The sequence below is a fragment of the Typopeltis vanoorti genome, chromosome 3 (assembly GCF_054136105.1).
Source record: "Typopeltis vanoorti isolate ZY-2024b chromosome 3, IOZ_Tvanoo_1.0, whole genome shotgun sequence".
NCBI lineage: Eukaryota > Metazoa > Arthropoda > Arachnida > Uropygi > Thelyphonidae > Typopeltis > Typopeltis vanoorti.
The window spans coordinates 47,986,252-48,008,777 of record NC_143551.1 but is presented as its reverse complement, the minus strand read 5'-3'; the positions used below and the strand labels follow the sequence as shown (position 1 = coordinate 48,008,777).

Genomic DNA, 22,526 nt, shown 5'->3' with positions numbered 1-22,526 from the left:
ACTGTCTACTTTTAATTCCCTGGTCATGATTCATTGGTTTCTTTTTTTATACCCAAGTTTTGTTTATTTATTTAATTACATTTTGTGTATTCATATTTGGTGTCCATATCATATATAATTTAAAACACATGCAATAGTTCGACGAGTGACCAACAATGTCCTCATAGGAATGAGGACATACCACTCGATACTTTGTATTATAGAGGATTACCATTCTCTATTCGAATTTTTGATTTTCAGCCTGCTTTCCCAATAAGAAAATAAATAGAGTTTATCTGGTCACCATGACATTTCCTTATGTTCTCTTTCCCAACCCTTAAAAAAAAAAATAAAATAAAATAAAATAAAAACTTCTGTACCACAATCGCTAGGGCGATGCGCCATTGGCTATTCGGATGAAAAAATCTGGATTTGACGAGAAACCCTTAATGGTTTCTTGTCTATGGCGCGAGGAACTTCTACAAAAGGCGAGTTTAAGTGACCTCATGCGAAGGTGGAAGAGCTTTTCATCCAGATTACAGCAAACAGGCCACAGAATACATACAATAATAGACCTAATATTCTAGATTTTTTTTTTTTTTTGAATCATTAATCGATGATTTTCATGGAACTTTGTATAGACAAAAAAAAAAAGACCATCCCAGAATTGATTTAATAACTTGAAAACTAATATAGCAGGTGCTCTATGCACCTATTTATTTTATTTTATTATTATTTTTTTCATCATTTTCAGTTGGAAATAAGGCTTAAGCAGGAAATATTGTTCATATAAATTTAATCAATTAAGACAAACTCACTGAGTGATAAATGTGTATCATTAACTTGAGAAAACTTATCTCGTGAATGATTTTTTATACCGATGATTTTATGTATTAGGTCAGATTAACTTCTGAAAACAGAACAACGTTCTTATTTAAGTTAAGGGATATTACATCCCATATTGTTTCTTAGCCGAATAAGAAACTCAAAGAGTTTCATGCCGAATATAGAAACTATATAAAGTTCGGCGATTCCAAGCGTAAGCAAATACGTGGATAGTGCAACTGACCCATTTGGTAATGCAAACTGAGGCAACTCATAGTAAGGGTGGAAGCTCCGATCACTATTCTTGGTATTTACCCATAATGTGAACTTAGCTCCTAGAAGCTGTATTACTGTTCTACGGCTAAGAAACAATATGGGCAGAGTTTGGGCAGAACAATTTCTTGAATAACTGCAAAGAAACTAATTATATCTGCATTCGCCTTGGCTGCATCGTTAATGATTAAATTTAGAGTATGAGCAGCACATGGCACGTAAAAAGTTAGAGGATTTTTGTTCAAAAGCAAATTTTGGAGCCCATATTTTCCCCATTGTCATATCCTTGACCTCGCATGTCTTCAATGGGAATGTTCCATTTTTCCAGTTGTTCCATTATTGTTTCACATAAACCACGTCCTGTGGAATCTGATATATCTGCAAAACCTAAAACGTTTTCCCTGATCTTGCAATTCCATTGTCACAGGAAACAAAGCGAATAATAATGGTCATTTGTTCTGTTTTACTTGCATCAGGTGTGCAGTCTAAAATTATGGAATAATATTTAGATTTTAGAATTGATTATAAAATTGTATCCCTGATTGCGTTACTTAAAGTTTCCAATAAATCATTTTGACTGTCTTTACTCAAACAGTGTACTCTATTGTTTCGTTGTAGGGCCCTTTCAACATGATTTTCCATAACGGGATCAAACTTCCCAAACAGTTCGACTAATTTTAAAAAAATTGCCGTTATTTCTTTCATATAATTTATCAGATGATCCGCGAAAAGCTAAATTTCGGCTACCAACGAATTTTATAATTTCAATCAAGCGTTCTAAAACACTCCAATGTTTTATTTTCCAATGTTTCTTTTCCATTTCATACATGCTTTGAGTCTGGAAATCAATAGTAATTTTGTTTTTTGAAATTTTTATCAAGTTCCTTCCATTTTAAGAAATTTTTCATGTGAGTTAAACTAGCCTCATGTCTATGTAAAGTTGTACTTAGATTTTTCCAATCGTTATAACCTTCTACAAGACTCAGTGGGTGATTCAGTAGGTGCGACAAGTTTGCAACAAAAGCAAAAAACAGAATTTAAAGTTTCGGAATAATTGAGCCATGTTATTGAAATATTGATGAAAAATTACGAGTTGTTTTAATTGAAATGGGGGCCTGTTCAAAAGAAAAATATAATATATCCCAGAGATACATATGGTCGTAAATTTGGCGACACGTATTATAATAGAAAAATGGAAAATGGGAGCTCGTGCCTGGATCTTCTAAATTCACAGAGACTAACAATGTGTTAGTTTCGTGGTCAACTACAACTAAATCTTGTTGTAGTTGACTAAATCCTAACTATTTTTCACTTAAATCATGTTCAATTATCTTGTTCAATAGTTGCAATAGTACCTTCATGCAAACTGGATGATGTGCACGATTCTTCAACTCTGATTCCTGTTGTATCGAGTTGGTTACAATCTGCATTAGAATATTTTAATATTTTAATAAATTTATTAAGAGCCCCAGTTCGTTTCTTAATATCTGCTTCTTTCGCAGCATGACGGTTATAATTTTGTGCACCGGATAACTTTTTTTTTAATTTTTGATTCCATTTCTATTTTATACCCACAAGAAATTATTACACAACACGACACAGAGACGAAATAATAGTCCGCACTGCGCTACTGTCAGTAGCCTACTGAGATGCGTACCATATGACTGGTTAACTAGCAACAAATATTTTGTACGAAAATTCGTTTCTGCGCTTAAAAACTGTTCACCGTTTCACTTTAGATAGACTGCAGTAGACAACATTTTGCAGGCAAGCATTTAGCCTGCTCTAGCTGCAAAATTGTAAACAGCCGGCTGATCAAAGAGGCGGCAATATACATTTTTTTTTTTTAATTTTTATTCAGTGTATACGGCCTCATTTATTTTAATATTGATCATTCTAAGAATTATTTTGTTTTACGATAAAAATTTTGTTTCTTAAAAATTAACTTATGAACCGTTCCCTGGCGACGACGCCCGCATGCATCGCATGCTCGCTTCCGTCGGCCCTGAATATGCGATGTAATATCCCTTAACTTAAATAAGTTCATGTCGCCGAATTGAAGCCTTTGGCTCTTCATATATAATTAAGAACAACGTTCGTTTCAGAAAATTTGTTAATTGTCAGAGCTTCTATTTATTTATATAAATATACGAATTAGCTTCGTGAGTTGAACAATGAAAGGTTGTCAGACATGAACAGGGAAAATTTCTCCATATATATATATATATATATATATATAGCCAAGCATGTTGATAGTAAAGGTCAACAAATTAATCTACTTTAATTATTTTAATATTATTTCGTTCTTTTTTTTTTTTTTTCTCGAGATTTTAAAAATCTAGAAATCATTTTTGCAGATAACCAGTGTGCCCGACTATCACAAGGGGCTCCGATAAGGTACTAGCCGAATTGACATGACCTGACCACGTCTCTTTTGATTTCTCAACACTTGATTCTTAACAAACAGAAGCGCTAAACGCACTTTGATTGCAGAGTCAACAGCCTTCAATAAACAATGTCATGAACTTTTTCCATACAGGAGAAATAGCGGAACTTACATTTAAAATATTCAGCGTTTAAACGTTTAAAATAGTAGACAAAAGAAACAATTCTTTATATTCGTTTTTTGCTGAGTATGAATAGGTGTTTCTCAAGCCTTTAAGATCCATGACCAGGGTTAGTCTAATATACGCATATAAATACGTATTTTGTCGTAAGGAAGAACTAACGAGAAATTCGTTGGATTGTTTTAATAAATCCAAATAAAATCGGATTCATCAAAGATTTGTAAATAAGCTTACCTTTTCAAAGTTATTACAGGTAGCATTATATGCCAATTTCGTTAATCTTCACATTCTTTTATTAACATAAAAGGCGGAGGGGGGGGGGGTCTTAGTAGTTTATAATGAACATCTCCAGAGCCCAAGCAAGCAAAACAGCAACATAAAATCTTGGGGTTACAGTGCTTTAGTATCCGGATTTAGGGATAATGATAATTTCCAACCAACCCTACAATTACTTTTAATTAGGAATTGTGGTTGGAGTTGTGGGAACAGGTGTGACTGAGTGGTGCCTAGTCTAGAGTTCTTTTCACAACTCCCTCTCTCTGAAGACATAGCCATGGATGGTTAGTCAGCTGCAGAATGCTAGAAAACAGATTGGAAAGGGGAAGAGAGGCGGAAAGAGAAGTGGGAACGCTACCGTAGCGTCAATTAATGACCTTTGGTGACCAGGTGAAGAAAACGTTGGTGGTACTTATGTGATGAAAAGAAAACACTAAAATGGAAGATTTCTGACGATATACGTGCATTTATAATCTCGCTTAGGCAGGCAGGCAGGCAGGCAGGCAGGAAGGAAGGAATGGGGCGGGTGGGTTGGGGGGAGAGAATTCTACGCTAGGAAATATTTGATAGAATGAAATTTCAAGACATCTGCACTCTTGATCAATGCACTGTTCTTTATACAGATATACAGATTTATACTCATATAAGAATATCTTTACTAAAATTTATTGTTATTACTTATAAATGACCTTGCTATTTATAGAAATGTGAAGCGCATATTAGGAATAGTGTATATATTTGGTATAGATGATCCTTATTAAATATATTATCGCCAAATTCAATTTTAGTCTAGACAATTTGATCTACCGCAATGTGCATTGAGTGATTTTTTATGCAACTGTCCATTTATCCATCAGTCAATTAACCGTCCATGAATCCTCCCATTGCGAGACCTCGACTAAAATCTACCAACTATAGCGTTAAGTGTCATTTTGTAACGGATGTTGAAAAAATATAACTTTCCCGAAATCACACTATAAATCACCAAAAATTCTTTGTATGCAATATTGTTTAATATTTTTATAATAATTTAAAATTTTTTGAAATAACAACTTTGTCTAATTTTTGTCAAAACATTTTCATAATCAACTTACAGTTAATTATTGAAAAAAAAAAATAAAAAACGTATCGCAATAAAATTTTTAGATATTCGTACAAACTACGCTTTCCTCGAAATATATACTTCCGAGTGCCAAGTCAGGATTACTGTAAACAGTCAACTGTCTCTGAATATGCCCCTTTTGAGTTTATTACAATCTTTAATTTTGATATTGCTATTGCTATTATTTTTTAAATGAAGTATTACACTTCTAACAGTTTTAATTCATTTTATACTTAAAATGTGTTTATGCTAAAAATAATATTCAGAGACAAGGGTTCCGCAGATGCGGGAAATTTGAAGATATATTGATACTTCTTCCGTATTTTACTAATGTGGGACTTCCCACGTCAAAACACTACAGATTTTCATGAGAAATCTTCCAATCGCGAGATCTTCTCTAAAGTCTACCTGCATATTAAGTGGCATTGCAGGATACTATAATAAATGAAAGAATCCAAACATTCCCATTTTTTTAGTTTGCCTTCAATTGCTGAAGGTGTACTACATTCAGCATTAGCCACAGATAAAGTAAAATTGCAAGTCAGCATTGGGAAATGCCAAACTTTGTATAAAAGTTTTAGATATCGTAAATGTTTGGAGTGTGACCCAGGTCCTCTAGTGGGAAGTTCCCCAAGAGGAATAAATAGAGTATACTGTACTTCTTTCTCGTTTTCCTCCACCTCCAAGAGTGTGACTTAATTTAAAGTTCATTCCTTAGCAGCAACGGGTAATCTTTACTTTGCTTTTATATTTTCTTATTATTATTCCTTCCCTAATTCTTTTACCTTACGGTTGAGGATTTTTCTACACTTAACCGCTACCGTATCGAGGATAAGGTGATTAGCCCTATATGCCTCCCGGTGTGTCCTATGTCTGTAGATGTGTGTTTACGGGCCGGTTTGATTGTTCTGGGGGACGAAAAACCATAGTTTCCGGGTGAAAAAAAAAATCTTACTTCCGTATGAAGACTGGCTAACTCACCTTTTATCGAAAGAGACCAGATAAAGATTCCTCACGTCATTGACGGGAATCGAACCCAGGTCTTTCCGACCAAAGAGATACCGACTGAGAATATTTTATTTTCTCAAAAGCATCTATGTACATAGATGTACATTGACGCATGCTTATTTCAGTTAACAATTTTCATTTACAACATGAGAACCGACTGAGCTATGGAGGCTCTTGCTTTTTTGTTAGTGTAATTTGGAAATGATGTCGTTAAAGTAAAATGTATTGCGAGTTTTTTAAATTAAATATGATGGGTACGTTATGTAAGACTCCTAAGCATCAAAATTAGAAACGCTAACAGTTTATGAAAAGGATCTGCAAAGTATAGTTCTAGATTAATAGAAAGCTGTGATAAATTCGGTCTAGAAGTAAATATGCAGAAAACAAAAACAATGATAATAACACTTTAAAATGCCTCACTGTAGATAGATTTGTATACGGTCTCTGGAAAGCTTAAACGCTTGTGATAAAAAATGTAAACAAAATAAATAAATAAAATATTACAAATAGGTCGAAACGACCTTGCGTAAGAAGAAACAAATAGTAATAACAGAAAAATCAATATAAATACGAGAATGCGACTGATGACTTCCTATATCTATTCTAATTAACGCCCAGCTCATGAACTATTGGAAAAGAAATGAAAAAAAAAAAAAAGTACTTGAAAGAGCAAACCAAACAAGGAGGTTATTGATGAGATCCAAAAGAAGAAAATAATGGACTTCCTATGACAAGCTAAGAGGCCTACCGCGACATTATTACGTGCTCTCATGTCCTGCATGTAATAATGTCGCGGTTTCGGATCAGAGAGACACTTGAATGAATTTCTCAACTACGAAACATATTTCTGCCAATATATTAAGGAAATATATTTTTGTAGATATTTCCTTAGATTATATTTATATAAGAAGACATATCAGAGGTTTCGAAGAAATTCGAATCACAGAGGCGCAGACCGTCATCAAGTTTTTCGTGCTGCAAGAAAAGTCCGCAACTCAGATTCACCACCCTTGCTGATGGCATTCATTATTTGATATTTCAGTTCTTGATAGTAAAACAGAGCTGTATCTCGTATAATGCAAAACGCGACCAACGACTGTAATCAGGGCCGCGCCGTGCGGTTGTGCCCGGCACAAGGGCGCTTGGGGATGAGATACGCCATTTCACCACGGGAAATAATAAAAAATATAAAAATTTTCTTATTTTTGAATTATATCGTACTATATAAATTACACAATTACAAATTATAGTTAATGCAATAAAAATGAAATTTAAAATCAGTCAAATTATTATGAATTCTTAATAAGCTAACAATATTTTTAACTTAATACAGCACCAGTTTTATTATAATTTGTTTGAAGTGAAACGTTATCAATATTACCACAGATTTTATTTCACAGAGTAAGGATCGACTCAGCGAAAATTGTGTAAATAAAAAAAAAAATAAAGCAATAAAGCCACTTAAAAATAATGTCAAGGAAATTATTTGATATAAGATTCAACTAAAGATATCGATTCTAGAGTTCAGACAGAAAACTTAATTTCAAAGATTTATTCGTTTAAATTTATTTACTCTGTTCATGTTTGGTACGAAATCTTAGTCTCGTAAATGTTGCAAGCAAAATAATACAGAATACAGAATACAGAATGTTATACAAGAATTAATACTCGCCGAACAGACCAATATTATTTTGAAAATATTATTAGAACTGCAAAAGAAGTAGCAAACGATCTTAATATTGATTCCTATTTTTCCAAGACATTCGCAAAGTAACAAAAAAAAAAAAAAAACGCATGATCCTAAACAAAATTTTAAAATAAATTTTTTCTTCGCGATTTTAGATACGACAATAACTTCAGTCACGGAAAGATTCACTCTTAAAACAACATAGCGAGGACTTTAAAGTTATAAGTTAGCAAATTAAAAGATTGGAGCGATGAAGATTTAATGAAACATTGTAAAGATTTGCACACTTAAAACTGAGCGACAATCAAGATTCTGACAATCGCGATATTGATGGTATGACTTTATTTGAGGAATTAAAAACTTTGGAATGTGTTATTAAAAAGAGTCGGCTCCTCAGGATGTTTTAAATTATATATACGAAAATAAATTAACCGACACGTTTCCGAATACTGCGATTGTGATGCGTATTTATTTAACATTATCAATATCTGTAGCATCAGGGGAAGGAAGTTTTTCAAAACTGAAACTAATAAAAAATTATTTGCGGTCAACAATGTCCGGAGAGCGTCTAACGGATTTATCAATTATATCAATTGAAAATAATATTATGGATTCATTAGACATTAAAGATATTATTAAAAATTTTGTGGCAGCTAAAGCAAGACGGATAAATATGTAAAATAAATCTACATTTATCCTAATTGTTATTTAGTTAAAAGCATATATCCAAATTATCTTTATTATGTAATAATATTTATTTTTATATTAAAATAAAAGTAATTTTTGTTTATGTGTGTGTGTGTGTGTGTGTGTGTGTGGAAAAAATACAACATTCTGTTGTATTTATATATATTAACGAAATAAATAAAGATTTTCGAAAGTTTTTATTATTAAAAATTCCTTATTAATGAATTTTAGTGATTACAATGTTCTACTATTTTTAAATAAAATTTATTTTTATGTATGCGTATAAAATGTTTTGTACTTTTAACAAAGTAAATTTTTTCGCAAACATTTTTTAATGGAAACTTATTTTATGGGGGCGCTGAAAAAGTTTTGCACAAGGGCGCCTCCTACCCACGGTGCAGCACTGACTGTAAAATGAATATCAATGCCAAAACAGTGTTAAAATTTTGTGAACCTGTTCGGGAGTACTTGAACAGCCACTCTGTCTTCATCCTAAACTCTCCGTCTGCCACTGTTAAAAATGTTACTATGCAGTACAACCGATGCAAATTACTACAGCTATCCACATACTACATGCGCAGTCAGATTATCGGCATCTGTAATTACAGATGATACTGATTTTCTTATCTCTGATCTTGCATTTTTTTTTATATAAGAACATTTATCCGTAAGTATTATTTCATTAAAAAAAAAACGATTTTACATCATCATCATGAAATTCCTGACATACACCTTCAGGGGGTGTCCAGGATCTTATGATAGCACTACATGAAAAGTTACATCATTATTTACTATGGACAATTTTCCTCCAAATTAATCTGTTATCTGTCAAGATTCCAATATTATTGTCAGATATATTTCAGCCTTATAAGGCACTTCTTACTGTATTAAGCCAGTTAGATCTTGGGCACTTTTAGGTCTTTTTCTGGCCAACCGGGTGTGGGGGGGGGGACTCTTTTGCTAATTTCCTCATCCGTTCTCTTTAAGTGACCACCATACAACGTGAGATGAGCTCAGCTCACGACTCCTGAATGCTCTCAGTATCAAGTTCTTTCCTGATATCATTTTAATATGATACTACCATTGATGTCATCTGCTCACTTCCCTAATTTTCCCCAGAACTCTCATATCTGTGGTCTCCAGTCTTTGATCAAGAGTTTTCATTTCTAACCCAGCTCTCAGATTCATAAGTTAAAATTAGTCCGAATGCTATCTTATACACAGTGACTTTAGTGTTTTGACTAATTTCTCTTTTATTGTATATAAATTTATTCAGTTGAGTTCCTACCATACCAGCTTTGCTAACCCTGTTCTGTTGCAAGTCCTTTCTCATAGAAATCCTTTCTCATTACCAGCATCGAGTAATGTACTGGTTATGTTCTTCTAGACTTAGCTCTTGCACCGTGAAAGCAAGTCTTTGCCAGCTCAATCTGTAGTGAGACAGTCTTTCTCACCTATTCCGAAAAGGAATAACTTTTTATAAACAAGAAGTTTATGCTATTGATAAATTGCACTGCCTTGGAAAAATACTGAAGCCTGTGATATCGCAATAAATAAATAATATTTTTTAAAACATAATATATATATATATATATATATATATATATATATATCACAACAAATCCAACTGAATATGAGAGAGACAGCGTGAGACGATTCCCCTGATATTATTCTTTTCTTCCAACTTCTGCATAAGTGACCATTATTTCCAAAACATTATCTAGCTGAAATTATGACAGAAACAACTAACGCTATGAAGTCATTGTACTATGTCTCATAATTGCTTGTGTGCTTCGGCTATTTTGCAGTATGAAAAGCGTTTCAGTTGTGAAACACTTACAAAGGTTCATAGCATCGAAGACAGGATTCGAACTCGGGTGTTTCACCAAAAGTTGGTATGTCGGATCATCCACGCAACTGCGGTAAAGAGGTGGTATTGGATGACCGAAGTAAATCACCTCTTATTGCGCCAACAACTGCACATACTCGTACATACATTCTATTCATATTTGATTTGATTTAAATAAATAAAAACGCGTAACAACAACAATACAACAAATATCATACTCCAGAGATTATCTATATAATAAAAAATGGCTGGTTAAGTTATAACTTGGGGTATCAAAAAACTTCCAGCCTTTAATCTGGATAAACTAAATTAAGCGGCAAAATGATATTGTAACAAAACATGGTTACTCTTAATAGCAAAACGGTAACCATGTCTTTTATTGTAAGTAACAGCTTACGAACTGCAATTTCTAATTATGCTAGACGTTTGCTTTCCAGAAATAAGCAAACTTATGTAAAAGTGATATTTATATGTCGCTGTAGAAGCATTCAGCTAAGGATTTCCCCTGAGAACATTCAGAGGGAAAAAAATGAATTAGATAATACTCAATATATAAAGCGAAACGCAAAATGATAGACTAAGTACGTGATGAGATCCTGTCGTTTTCTTTTCTTTTGTGATGAGACAAACATCTGTAAGCATTAAACTTTCAGGCTATGACGTGTTACACGACACATGGATTACAACCATAATAGACACAGCATTTTTTGCTTGTTTGTTTTTTGGAGGGGAAGTCCTAATTAAGAGAAGTAGGACCGTCTAGAAATAAATCTTAAGTAATAGTTTAACTAAAATGAACAAAGAAATAAAAACCTACTAATAAGTATAAATACCGTGAATATTGTTTAGTATTATTAATTTATATTTTTATTATATTTTATTTATCATTTATTATTTCAGAAAGAATAAAATTGTGAAACTATTATATAGTTTTATTACATTATATCGTCTAAAGATTTTTTTTTTGTCAAATAACAAATGGGTCTTCATAAATTTTGTTTACTGTTTATAATTTCGATCAACGATATAAGTGAAAAATTACTGTTATGTATTGAACCAGAGGAGATGCTTCCCAGTTTCTAATGCTTTGGGTAATTGCTTTCTAGTGCACTAAATTGAGATCATATCATACTAGATCAGAGGCAAGGATTTCCCCCCCCCCCCCCATTAGAAGGCTAAAATCCAATGCAGACTGTACTGAATAGTAGAAATTTTATGTCAAGAAATACTATTTAAAAAAAAAAAAAGTGATTGCGCTTTCCGCGTAATGCATGTCTTTTGAAGTGAACAAAAATATGTACTCCTTCATATTTATCAAAATAACAAATTAAAGTATTTAAAAAACAATAATAAAATCAGATATTATAGATCAAAGCTGACATAATTTATTCAAATATGTTTACAGAATACAAGCGATAAGTTTTTCCTCTAAAAATGTTCATATTCAATAAAAACTGATTATTATTATTATATTATTATTATTTTGTATTTAATTTTATGACTTTCAAAATCATAAAATATAATATAATCAAAATCGCATCCTTGCTTGTGAGACGATATGCAGAAAAATGTCCAGGTTGTCTATCCCTGCATTAGATAATATGCTACCTTTTGGCGAAGCACATGTACAACTAATTATTTTAAAATCTCTTCCAATATGCTCTGATGTATATTTAATTAATTATAAATTCCCACTGCAAATAAAATAGTTCAGAAAACACAAACCATTAAACACTGTGCTAGTTTCAAATGCAATCAATTCTCTAAAATTACAGAACATATAAAGTATTAACATGTACTAACAAAAAGATTACTCAGTGAAATCTGAGAACTAGTTTAAACTAGTCAAATTTTATCAGTTTTCCCTATATTTACAAAACAGTTAATGAAACAAATGGGACTAATAACAGAGTTCTAAATAAACACGGACTGTGACTTTCTCGTATATTTTAAATACAATGTTCTTCCCAAAAGCTAAATTTTCATGTATCAAAATTATTTTTTATGCACTCAATGTTGAATCCATAACAAAAGGCAGAAAACACAGCAATTTAATTCCTTCCGAAAAATTCCTTTCCTACAGTTAGTTTCGCACGTACAAATTAATGAACAAAATATTCCCAGTTTAATATTTAGCATAATAATTTATGTATTATTATCTTACAATGTAATCGGTTAAAAATATTCGCCTCTGAGAAAGAGTTGCATATTGCCTATTAACGACATTCGAATTTTAACAAGTTTTTCTGTCCGGATAGTTCGGAAAATGTCATTGCTTTCTAACACGTTTCAGATTGTGTGCACTCCACCTTACCTTCGGATAAGGCAACCACAAGGACACACTTGTGAGTAAGGAAGCGTGTAGACCATCCAGGTGGAAAAAAAAAAAAAGTTGGTCTTACCTTTCTCTTCTCTCACGGCGAAAACTGACGGGAATAGCAACCCTGTGATAAACCACACGATTAGGCCTAAATCCATAATTCCTTTAATCCTAACTTGTGCTATGATCTCATTGCTTTCAAAAATACCACGCCGATGGTTAGTCACATAGACGTTTTAAATCTACAACCACAACAGCGAGTTGCAGCAGACGTAATTCTCAAAAGCTATCCTTCTCAAACCAGACGGCTGTAGCAGACGCTTAACGCTGATTGGCTGGCTGTAATTTGAAGCGAGCTTTTCTTAAAAGTTATATTTATACTACAAACTAGTCGGAGTATGCTATTTAAAAAATAGTATTATCAGGCCTTCATATAAATAAAGACAATAAGAGTAATTTCACTATTAGCATACATAATTTTAGTATGGCAATTTTTTTTTTTAATTTTAGAAAAAACCAAAAAGTGTTGTCATTAGTGAAAAGCGCCATCTATTAAAGGAAACAGACACTTTTTAAACCATAATTATAATTGAAACTGAATTATTTCATTTTTGTTATTAACGTTTATTTTTATATACTGAATTCTCGTTTCTCCTTTATCAGTTTTATATTATTAAATGTATGAAAATGTAAAACGATGATTAGTATTATTCTAATATTAATTCTGTGGTCATCGCTATAACAGCTATACAAGGATAAATATTAATAATCCCAATACTTTTCAAAAATATTAAATTTTACTTTGGAGACACCTTTATATAGATTATGAAAAAGCTTTTGATGATAAGATAAATAGAAAAAATTATAATATGATGAAAAGAGAAAACACAAAAAAATTTCATTAATAAGTCTGTGAATTAAATGAAGTTAGTGAACTATACAATCTAAAAAGAAAATCGAAAACATGGCATTTAAAGGCAAAAATCATATCAGATATAACATAGACATAGAAAATGAAATAAAAGAGCACGTTATATTTAATTCTTGAGGTTGCATGATGGAAAGACCTGTGAAGCTGGAGCATGTAAGTACCTAATCCTTAATTGGAAGAAGATGAAAAAGGATTATATTAGCTGATGATAAGAAACAATTCGTTGAAGAAATGTGGGACAAATCTGCCATACTAGCTACTCGTGGATAGAACTGCTGTACAAATAATACTTCATAGTAATATCGCCTTTTGCCTCCCCCCCTCTCTCTCTCTCTGCTATTATTATTATTATATTGTCGTGAAAAAAAGAAAAGGTGGTAGAATTAATATTTACATTAAACAAAGTACACACAATGTCAGCAAAAAATGAAATTTCACACCGCCGAAAACATTTGCCTAGAGCTAGAAAACTGTATTAACGGACACAGTTTAACACTGAACTCCATTTATAGGCTACCAGATGAAAATCCTAAACTATTTCTAGAGGAACTAGAAATCTGGTTCCTCTGGAACTATAATCGCTGCTAATTATCCAACTTTGGATAATTAGCAGCAACTAGTTCTTTCATGCTAGAGAGAAAATGATAAATGAAAACATAGCACAATCCTATATAGACCATGTTAACGTTCGTATTCGAGAAAACACTTTTATCCGCGCATATTAAAGCAAAACTAGCAGACCACTACTTTACATCATTGCACACCCTAGTTCTGGAGAAAGAAAACTCCAACCTCTTACTCCCATCAAACCACTTTAAAAAAGTAATAGACCATAGCATTGTTGATGAAGAAATTAGAAACACTCCACGGCATCTTATAATGCAATCCGGAAGAATTGTATGACTTTTTCGTCGAATCTATGCGTCGTATAAACAAGAAAATTACCTGGAAAATAAAAATTAATCTTTATTTAATATATTAGTAGATATATTAAGTTTAGATAGATATATAGTAAATATAGAAGATAAGGATATATTAACTTTAAAATATACAGAAAGACCATTTATGGCACCAGCTGAAAAAGAAATCTCTGTAATCAGAGCTTAAAAAGTGATACAGAATACAGAAACAAACTCCAATCAGAAAAACCCCGAAATAAAGGTAATTATTACACCAATAAAATAACATTAAATTAAAGAAAATTAAAGGAACATGGACAACAAGAAACGAAGCATCAATAAAATGCCTCCCTCGAAGACTATTATCCAGAAATTTGAGAAATACGGTTTAAGTAACAAGCAACTAGCGTATAAATTAAATAATGCCTTCAAGGGAAAAAATTACAAATTTAAGGCGAACAGGTCTTAGAAAGCCAAACACCAAAAGTATCCAAACACAAAATAACACTCTTTGATTTCCCCAGATAACACAAAAAATATTTGAATACGGTTATCTCAAAATCAACTTTAGAACACCCTGGATTTGAAACTGGATTTGATCAAATACGAAGAAGAGATATCAAACTGCACTACTCTGCCATATCGCCAGTTATACTCAAATTTTTAAACTTAATTTTTCCAGTGTAAAATACCAGATCTAAAAACGCCAGTGACTTAAAACTACATAAAAAAAAATCCGATGAAATTAACTACGACAGGGCTATATCCTCGATATAGTAATAGGAAAAATCATGGAAAAAATATTTACATATCTAGCGAAATTCGAAATAATATCCAACACTCAGTACGGATTTCTTAAAACTAAAAGAACCAGTATCTTATTGGAAGATCTTTGTAATATAATCAAGTCATCTATGGACAAAAACCACTTCGTGCTGACACTTACTCTTGATTTCTCTAAAGTTTCTGACACCATAGAGCACGGAATTATATTTTAAAAAAACTCGAAGCCGTAGACATAAGTGGAAAGCTCCAAAACTGGTTCGAAGACTTTCTGAAAAACAGAACCAACATTACAAAATTAAATCGCTCCTACAGCAGCAGAACTGGGATTGATTGCGGCATTCTGCAAGGGCCAAATCTATCGCAATTCTATTTCAATATTTTTGTAAACGATCTATCCAACCAGCAGCTATACAGTCACATCTGCTAGTGCGCAGATTACACACTACTTATATCAATACACAAAGATCCATTAATAGATTTATAACATATACGAACCAACTTCAATGTATGACTCGTGCGCAATTTCATACTTCGCATTGCCCAAAGAAAACAAAAACCTGTATTTGCCCAACATTCCAGGAAGTTAAAAACCTCAAATACTGCATTTTGCACTTTGACTACAATATGCAATGGAACACACATATTAATTCTATACACAAAAAAATTGCAGATATTACTCTTTAAAATGCACTGCTCAAGACGTATTAGCTTTAAATACTAAGAAAAGCATCTATAAATCCGTAGGTGAGTCTACATTGAGGTATGGTATGGTATGGCTAGGCTGGCCATATTTGCTTGTGACAACAACGGGACATTGGGATGGCAAAAACGGCACGGGGATTATGTAATATTCTGTATTGATGAAAAAGTAAGACGATAAAAAAAGTTTTACTTTGCCCAATATGTTTGGTGAAAAAACGTTGGTAATTATTGCTTCCGATTTGGTACATGCTGAAGAAAATTTTGGTCCATAAATTTTATTGATCAATGTCGACAAGCTGTCATTTGCGCGAAAATTTTGGCCGTGATCCACAAAATGATAAGCAACAAGAGCTTTACTTGCTGCAATTTTATCACTTTCGCTATCACCATCACGTCTCACTACAAAGGAGCTAATTTTATTTTATTTCATTTATTTATTTATTTTTTAACTGAAGCCAGAGTGTTTTCAACATCCTTATGTTTCTGGCTATGTAGATATCGCTTCTGTCTCCATGAGCAACCGAAAAATGGACATTACAATGTTGGCATACCACTTTGTTCCATCACTACACAGCTTGTCCAGTTTAATAAATTTGGATTCTTTCTAGAGATCGTCATTAAAACTGCAGTTTCGCCTCTTTCACATTGCAATGATAGCTTAAAGCTATAAAAAATAAATCTTAAAACTTTAAAAGATAAATTTAAACCACCAGCATTGAATAACAAAGCCACCGGTTAGCATACAGACAAAACAAAAACCAACGCTACAGCAAAACAGACGCAGCGTCTGAGACGCGCAAATGTGGCCAACATGTATTTATTATTTTCTCTGAATAAATCACTGCAGATATCGATATTTAGTATCGAACAATACGACTCCATGGTTATGCAAATTACTGGTATCCATGATATTGATATACGATTATAGGTTATGAATAATAATTTGTGATTCACCAATATTAAAGTATATTTATAGTTTTTTTGAAAACGGGACAAAATCGACATTTTTATTAAAACGACGGGACGGCCGGGAAATGTGAAAAAACGGTACTGTCCCGTTCATAACGGTACGTATGGTCAATCTAGGTATGGCTTGCTTTGGTTCTGCACCGCGATACTTAATGAAAGACTAAACGCGCATTGCAAAACAGGCTGATGGCAACAACAGCTCTTGAGTGTCAAATTAGTACCCATCTTTTTCATCCATCAGCATATACCAACAATCAACTTCTGACTGTAACCAACCTTAGACATTGCACTATCATGCTAAGATACTGCTTTTACAGAAAATACCAAACAGCAGTAATTCCATATCAAATAAGACCTCAACATGTAGCAAATATTACAAGAAATTATAATAATGCATATGGAAAAGCAACCTGTCAGTTCTAAGTACCAGACCTATTAAATAAGCTTTCTAAAGAACCTAATTTCATGTGCTGCCTTTAAGAGCGCTTAGTCCCTACACTCAACACACTAGTTATCAGACTGAATGTTTTAACATTCAGTCTGATAGCTAGTACGTTTTCTTTTATACACATCGCCTACTTTATTATAAGATTTTTGAACATGGCACAATAATAAAGCATAAAGAATAATAATAATAATAAAACTATATAGCTAAAAAAAGAAAAAAAGAAGAGACTCATAAGTGAGCAGGACAGATGATGCTAACAGTTTTAGATCGGAAAATTATGGGAAAAGGTTCAAGAGATAAAAAACGAAGGACATGGTTTGAAGATATAAGATCATGAACAGGATTACATGGCTATGCAAAAACAAAAAGGGAAAGTCACCAACAGAGAGAACTGGAAGGACATGGTGCTGCACCCTCTCACTGAGGAAGTTACATGAAGAAGAAGATTAAGTGAGCAGTATTGGAAGAGAGGGGTTTGAGGTATGTAAGGCAAACGAAATAGCGCGTGAAAACCACGAAAATGTGAGTTTTATGCGAAATGAAATATTTACGCAGCCTGTACTTTGCATATAGTTATTAGGAAAGCTTTAGTCTGTTAATTTGTTTTACAATCATTCGCAAATGTCCATTAAAACATAAATTTACGAGTGTTTGACACCAAGGTGTTTTTTCCAGTCAGGAGGAGGAATCAGGTAGGAGTAAAATGGATGAATAATATTATTAAGCGAGAGTTGCAGATAAAGAGAAAGTTGTGGTATATGTATAAAGAAATAGGTGATGAGCATTCCCATGAGAAGTACAAGATACATGCAAGAAGGGTAACATGCATAGTAAGGAAGGCCAAAGCTAATTATGAGAAGAAGCTAGCTGATGAGTCCAAAACAAATGCTAAGGAGTTCTTTCGCTATGTGGCAAGTAAAAGGAGGAATAATTTTGGAAGGATGACTTGAAAACATGTTGAGGGTAAAGAAATTACAGAAACTAATCAAATAGTTGAGTTGCCTAACGATCATTTTGCAATAGTGTACCATCTAGATTGTGATACTGCAGTGCCGGACATGTCATTGACTGATGAGAGTCTAGTGATAAAAGAATTTGAGGTGCTTAGTATATTACAGAACCTTAATGCTAACACTTCCATTGGGGTAGAGGGAATGCACAAGAGAATTAGCCCCTCCCCTAACTTTAATTTAAGCCTCAGTTCTGGTAAAGTTCCAATTGAGTGCAAAGAGGGGGGAAATTTTTCCACTACATAGGGGAACTCCAGGACTTAGGTAGCAAATTATAGAGAAATCAGTATATCGGGAGTAGTGGCTAAGGTTCGGAAGAAATTGATAAATATTAGAATTCAGAACTGGGTGGACAGCAATATGATACTTTATAAGGTGCAACGTGGTTGTGTGAAGGGTAGATCTTGCCGTAAGCAATATGCTCACTTTCTATAATGAAGTAACAATGGAGTTGGATAAAGGAAATCCTTTTTCAGTGATCTTCTTGGACTTTGCAAAGGCATTTGAAAAGATTCCACACACATGGAGCGCTGTTGCATAAATTGGAGCAAATGAGTATGGATCCGAGACTAGTGATTTGGATTGGGGGGGAGGAGATAATGGATAGATATCAAAGAGTGGTTTATGGTGGAGCGGAGTCCAGTAGAAGGCAGGTGACTAGTGGTGTGCCTCAGGGCTTAGTGCTTGGTCCTCTGTTATTTAATTTCTACATCATTGATATTGGGAATAGTTTGAAAAGAGATATCCACTTGTCTGCGGATGATGCAAAACTGGGAACAGCGATAGTTAATTCAGATGATGTGGATATCTTACAGGATGACTTAAATAGTCATCCTGTGGTTTGAGTTATACTAAATGGCTGCCAGTTTAAAGTGGCAGCCATTTAGTTTAGCCCATCCTTCCGAAGTGCATCACCTTACATTTTGCCAAATATAAGGTCATGCACTTCGGAAGGATGAGATCACATGCTGTTTACTATATTGATGGAAATGAACTGCAGGAGGTTGATGAGGTTAGGACTTGGGAGTTATTGTGCACAGAGAACTTAAGTTTCGAGGGAATATTGCAAATATTGCCAAAACTTCACATCAGATTACATGGTTATTGAGGAACACACTGACAAGCAGGGATAAGGAAGGATTGTCTCACTTTATAAAGCATTAATAAGGCCTCATTTGGACTATTGTGCACAGATCTGGTCACCTGGATTTCTTGGTGACGTGGAAATGGTGGAGAGGATTCAGAGGCGAGTTACTCCTCTGAATGAGATATGATAGAGGCATAAAAATTATTAAAAAGTTTTTATAGGATTGATACTGATAACATTTTTAAGACCATGAAGGGGAGAGAACGAGGGGGTCATCTCTGGAGACTATGAAAGAGTGTGGTTAACAAGGGTGTTAGGACTAGTTACTTTTTTTGCTTGGAGGGTTGTAAATGGGTGGAATGCGTTGCCAGAGGTGGTTGTGAATGCTTCATCTGTGAATGAGTTTAAGGGGAAGTATGACAAGTATTTTGGGAATAACGGTTAGTATGTCGATGTTGGGTCTCCTGCAATGAGTCTTTTGACTCTCCATGGAGGCACCTTACATAATAATAATAATAATATTTTTCCCTCTTCGAAACAAACTATTGTCACGTTATAAAAGTTTATTAAGATTTGAAAACTAGTAAACTGATATGTTGATGAATTGTCTGAGACAGTAAACCAATCTGGGCTCTTCATATAGCATGCTGATATCAACGATTTAGGTTTAGAAACGTACTTGAAATGAGATATAAAAAAAAGAGAGTCTCCTATAAGGCATTTAAGATAATAATTATGATTGAGTATTTGCAACTAAGAGCCCGCATCCATAAACAAAATTTCTCTTCAAGTAACTGATTGGTGATTGGAAAAAATAAAAAAAAACTTTGCAAAAACAAACTATAGTATCTTTAGATTCTAATCTATAAAGAAACTATAATTCATATATCCTACAAACGAACAAACCTATTGCATTAAGTGCAGACATGCTGTGCAGCCCATGTGTGGGAAATGTAAATATATATATATATATATATATGCACTTGAATTCATTTGGCATCAGGAGTCTGGAAAAATACTTATTGGGATGTGACCTAATGCAGAGAGTCAGGGAAACTAGATCATCAAGTGTGGGTGAAAGTTCAGCTATCCAGACGTGAGAAAAATATGAATGGCTTCGAATATGGTTATGCACCTGGCTAAGGAGTAGAAATATAAGCTTTGGGTTACCTTTTGAGTATGTCTGGGGAGGGGAAAGAGAAAGTTTAACAACAAGGTCAAATAGATTGCACATCTAATTATAAGAATATGGTAGATGGTAATTTGTCATGTCCTATACACAAACGTCAGGTGCATCAGAAATAAAGGTTCAGTTCGTTGTTTATTGAATACGATGTGGTCTTAGATTATTTGGATTAGTGAAACCTGGCTAACAGAATCAGCTAACGCCTTTTTTATTCCCGTATACGGGGAGTAGGCGAGGCCATTTAGCCCTATCTTACTTTTGGAGACTGAGTGGGCAGTTCAATCTCCACTGGTACCAATTAGAGATAAATGGCCCAAGGCTATCACTAATTAAACGGTACACAGTGAAGAGAGACAGCTCGAATGTGCCACCATCTCGTGGTCCCTAACCCTAACACAATAATTTAATGTCTGAAATAATGTGAGTTCTACGGTCGATTTTCTTGAGTTTACGGGACGAAAAACCCGAGTTTCCGAGAGGAAAAATCCGCTCACCCATGCCAGAGATAGACTAACTCGGGAACCGGTCGATAAAAGGCTTAGAAAAATTTCCTCTAGTCGCCGACTAGACTCGAAACGAAGTCTTCCTTCGTGCGGCCAAGCGCCGTGGTATGCAAACGCCACATCCACTGAGCTACACAGGCTCTTCTATCAGAATCAGATATGTTTACTGGCATCGAGTGTAATGAGTACACTATTTTTAAGAATGACAGAAGAGATAGGGGAGGATGGGGAAGTACTACTAATGACATAAGATGACTTAAGTCCAGTTAGGTAATAAATGCAAGAAAACAATGATGGTAACCAAGTCCCATGCAGCAGTGAGTTTGAGTTTATTTGGTGTGAAGTTGAGGCCAACATAATTCAATATATGGTGGAGTATTGCTACAGACCTGGAGACTCAGTTTCAGGGACTAAGAAATGCATGCCAATTTAGCTTTATGGATACCAAACGAATGATCATTATGGGTGATTTTAATTATCCAAACATTGATTAGGCAGAAGAGGAATCTTATAATGAGAATGAAGTTGTGAGACAACTTTCTCAAGCAGCATGTAAAGGTAGGAATGCGAGGTCAAAGAATGTTAGATTTTTTCATAGCATCAGACCGGGTCACTGTTGAGAATATGACTATTTTACCACCTGTTGATGACAGTCATCGTGCTGTGCTTTCTTGGAAAGTATCGAATTATATTGATGATCCTATTAGTGCAGGTTACATGCTGAACTACAAAGCTGGAAATTATGAACAAATTATGGGAATACAACTTTGGTGCATGGTATCAGTTACTGAATGCAAAAAATGACAGTAATGCATGGGAACTTTGTAAAAGTGCATAAATGAGGCAATATTTGAATATAGCCCTAGTGTTTGAAAATAAATAGGTTGGGAGTGAAATGAATGTGTGAAGTTATTAAGCAAGAGATTCACAAGAAGAAGAAGATGTGTTAAAAAATATCGTGAAAATAAGAGTGAGAAGAGTTATGAAATATATAACGTGCAGACCACAAATGTAACGAGTATTATGTGGAAAACTAAATCGGAGTAAAAGAAATTGTAGGCTAAAGGCAATCCAAAAGAATTTTATTGTTATGCCGCAAGCAAAAGAAAGCATGAATGTAGAAGAACAATTTTACTAAATGGAGATGGTACTCTACTGTCAGAAGCTAATGAGATTGCTCAATTATTGGGTGCTCACTTTGCTAAACTATATCAACGAGGTATAGGGTACACAGTGCTACATTGGATGAAAATGTGGTTGAAGAGCTGTTGCATAACATTGATAAGAATTTGTCATGGACTGGTCGATTATCAGCACGTTTACTTAAGGAATTGTCAAACGAATTGGCTAGGTCTTTCACATGTTTGTATAACCTGAGTCTCAGCTCAGGAAAGATACCATTAGAATGGAAGGAATGTATAATAGTTTCATT

General features: G+C 33.8%; 1 protein-coding gene across 1 annotated transcript in view; it reads right to left on the bottom strand.

The window, feature by feature from the left end:
• The window catches only part of LOC150108109 (epidermal growth factor receptor-like), a 495,579-nt gene extending 482,699 nt beyond the window's left edge, over positions 1-12,880 (bottom strand). The window contains exon 1 of the mRNA XM_090415594.1: positions 12,656-12,880. Coding sequence (XP_090271720.1) covers positions 12,656-12,731 — 76 coding nt within the window. The 5' untranslated portion in view covers positions 12,732-12,880. The remainder of the gene's footprint in view (positions 1-12,655) is intronic.
• Positions 12,881-22,526: the final 9,646 nt, after the last annotated feature.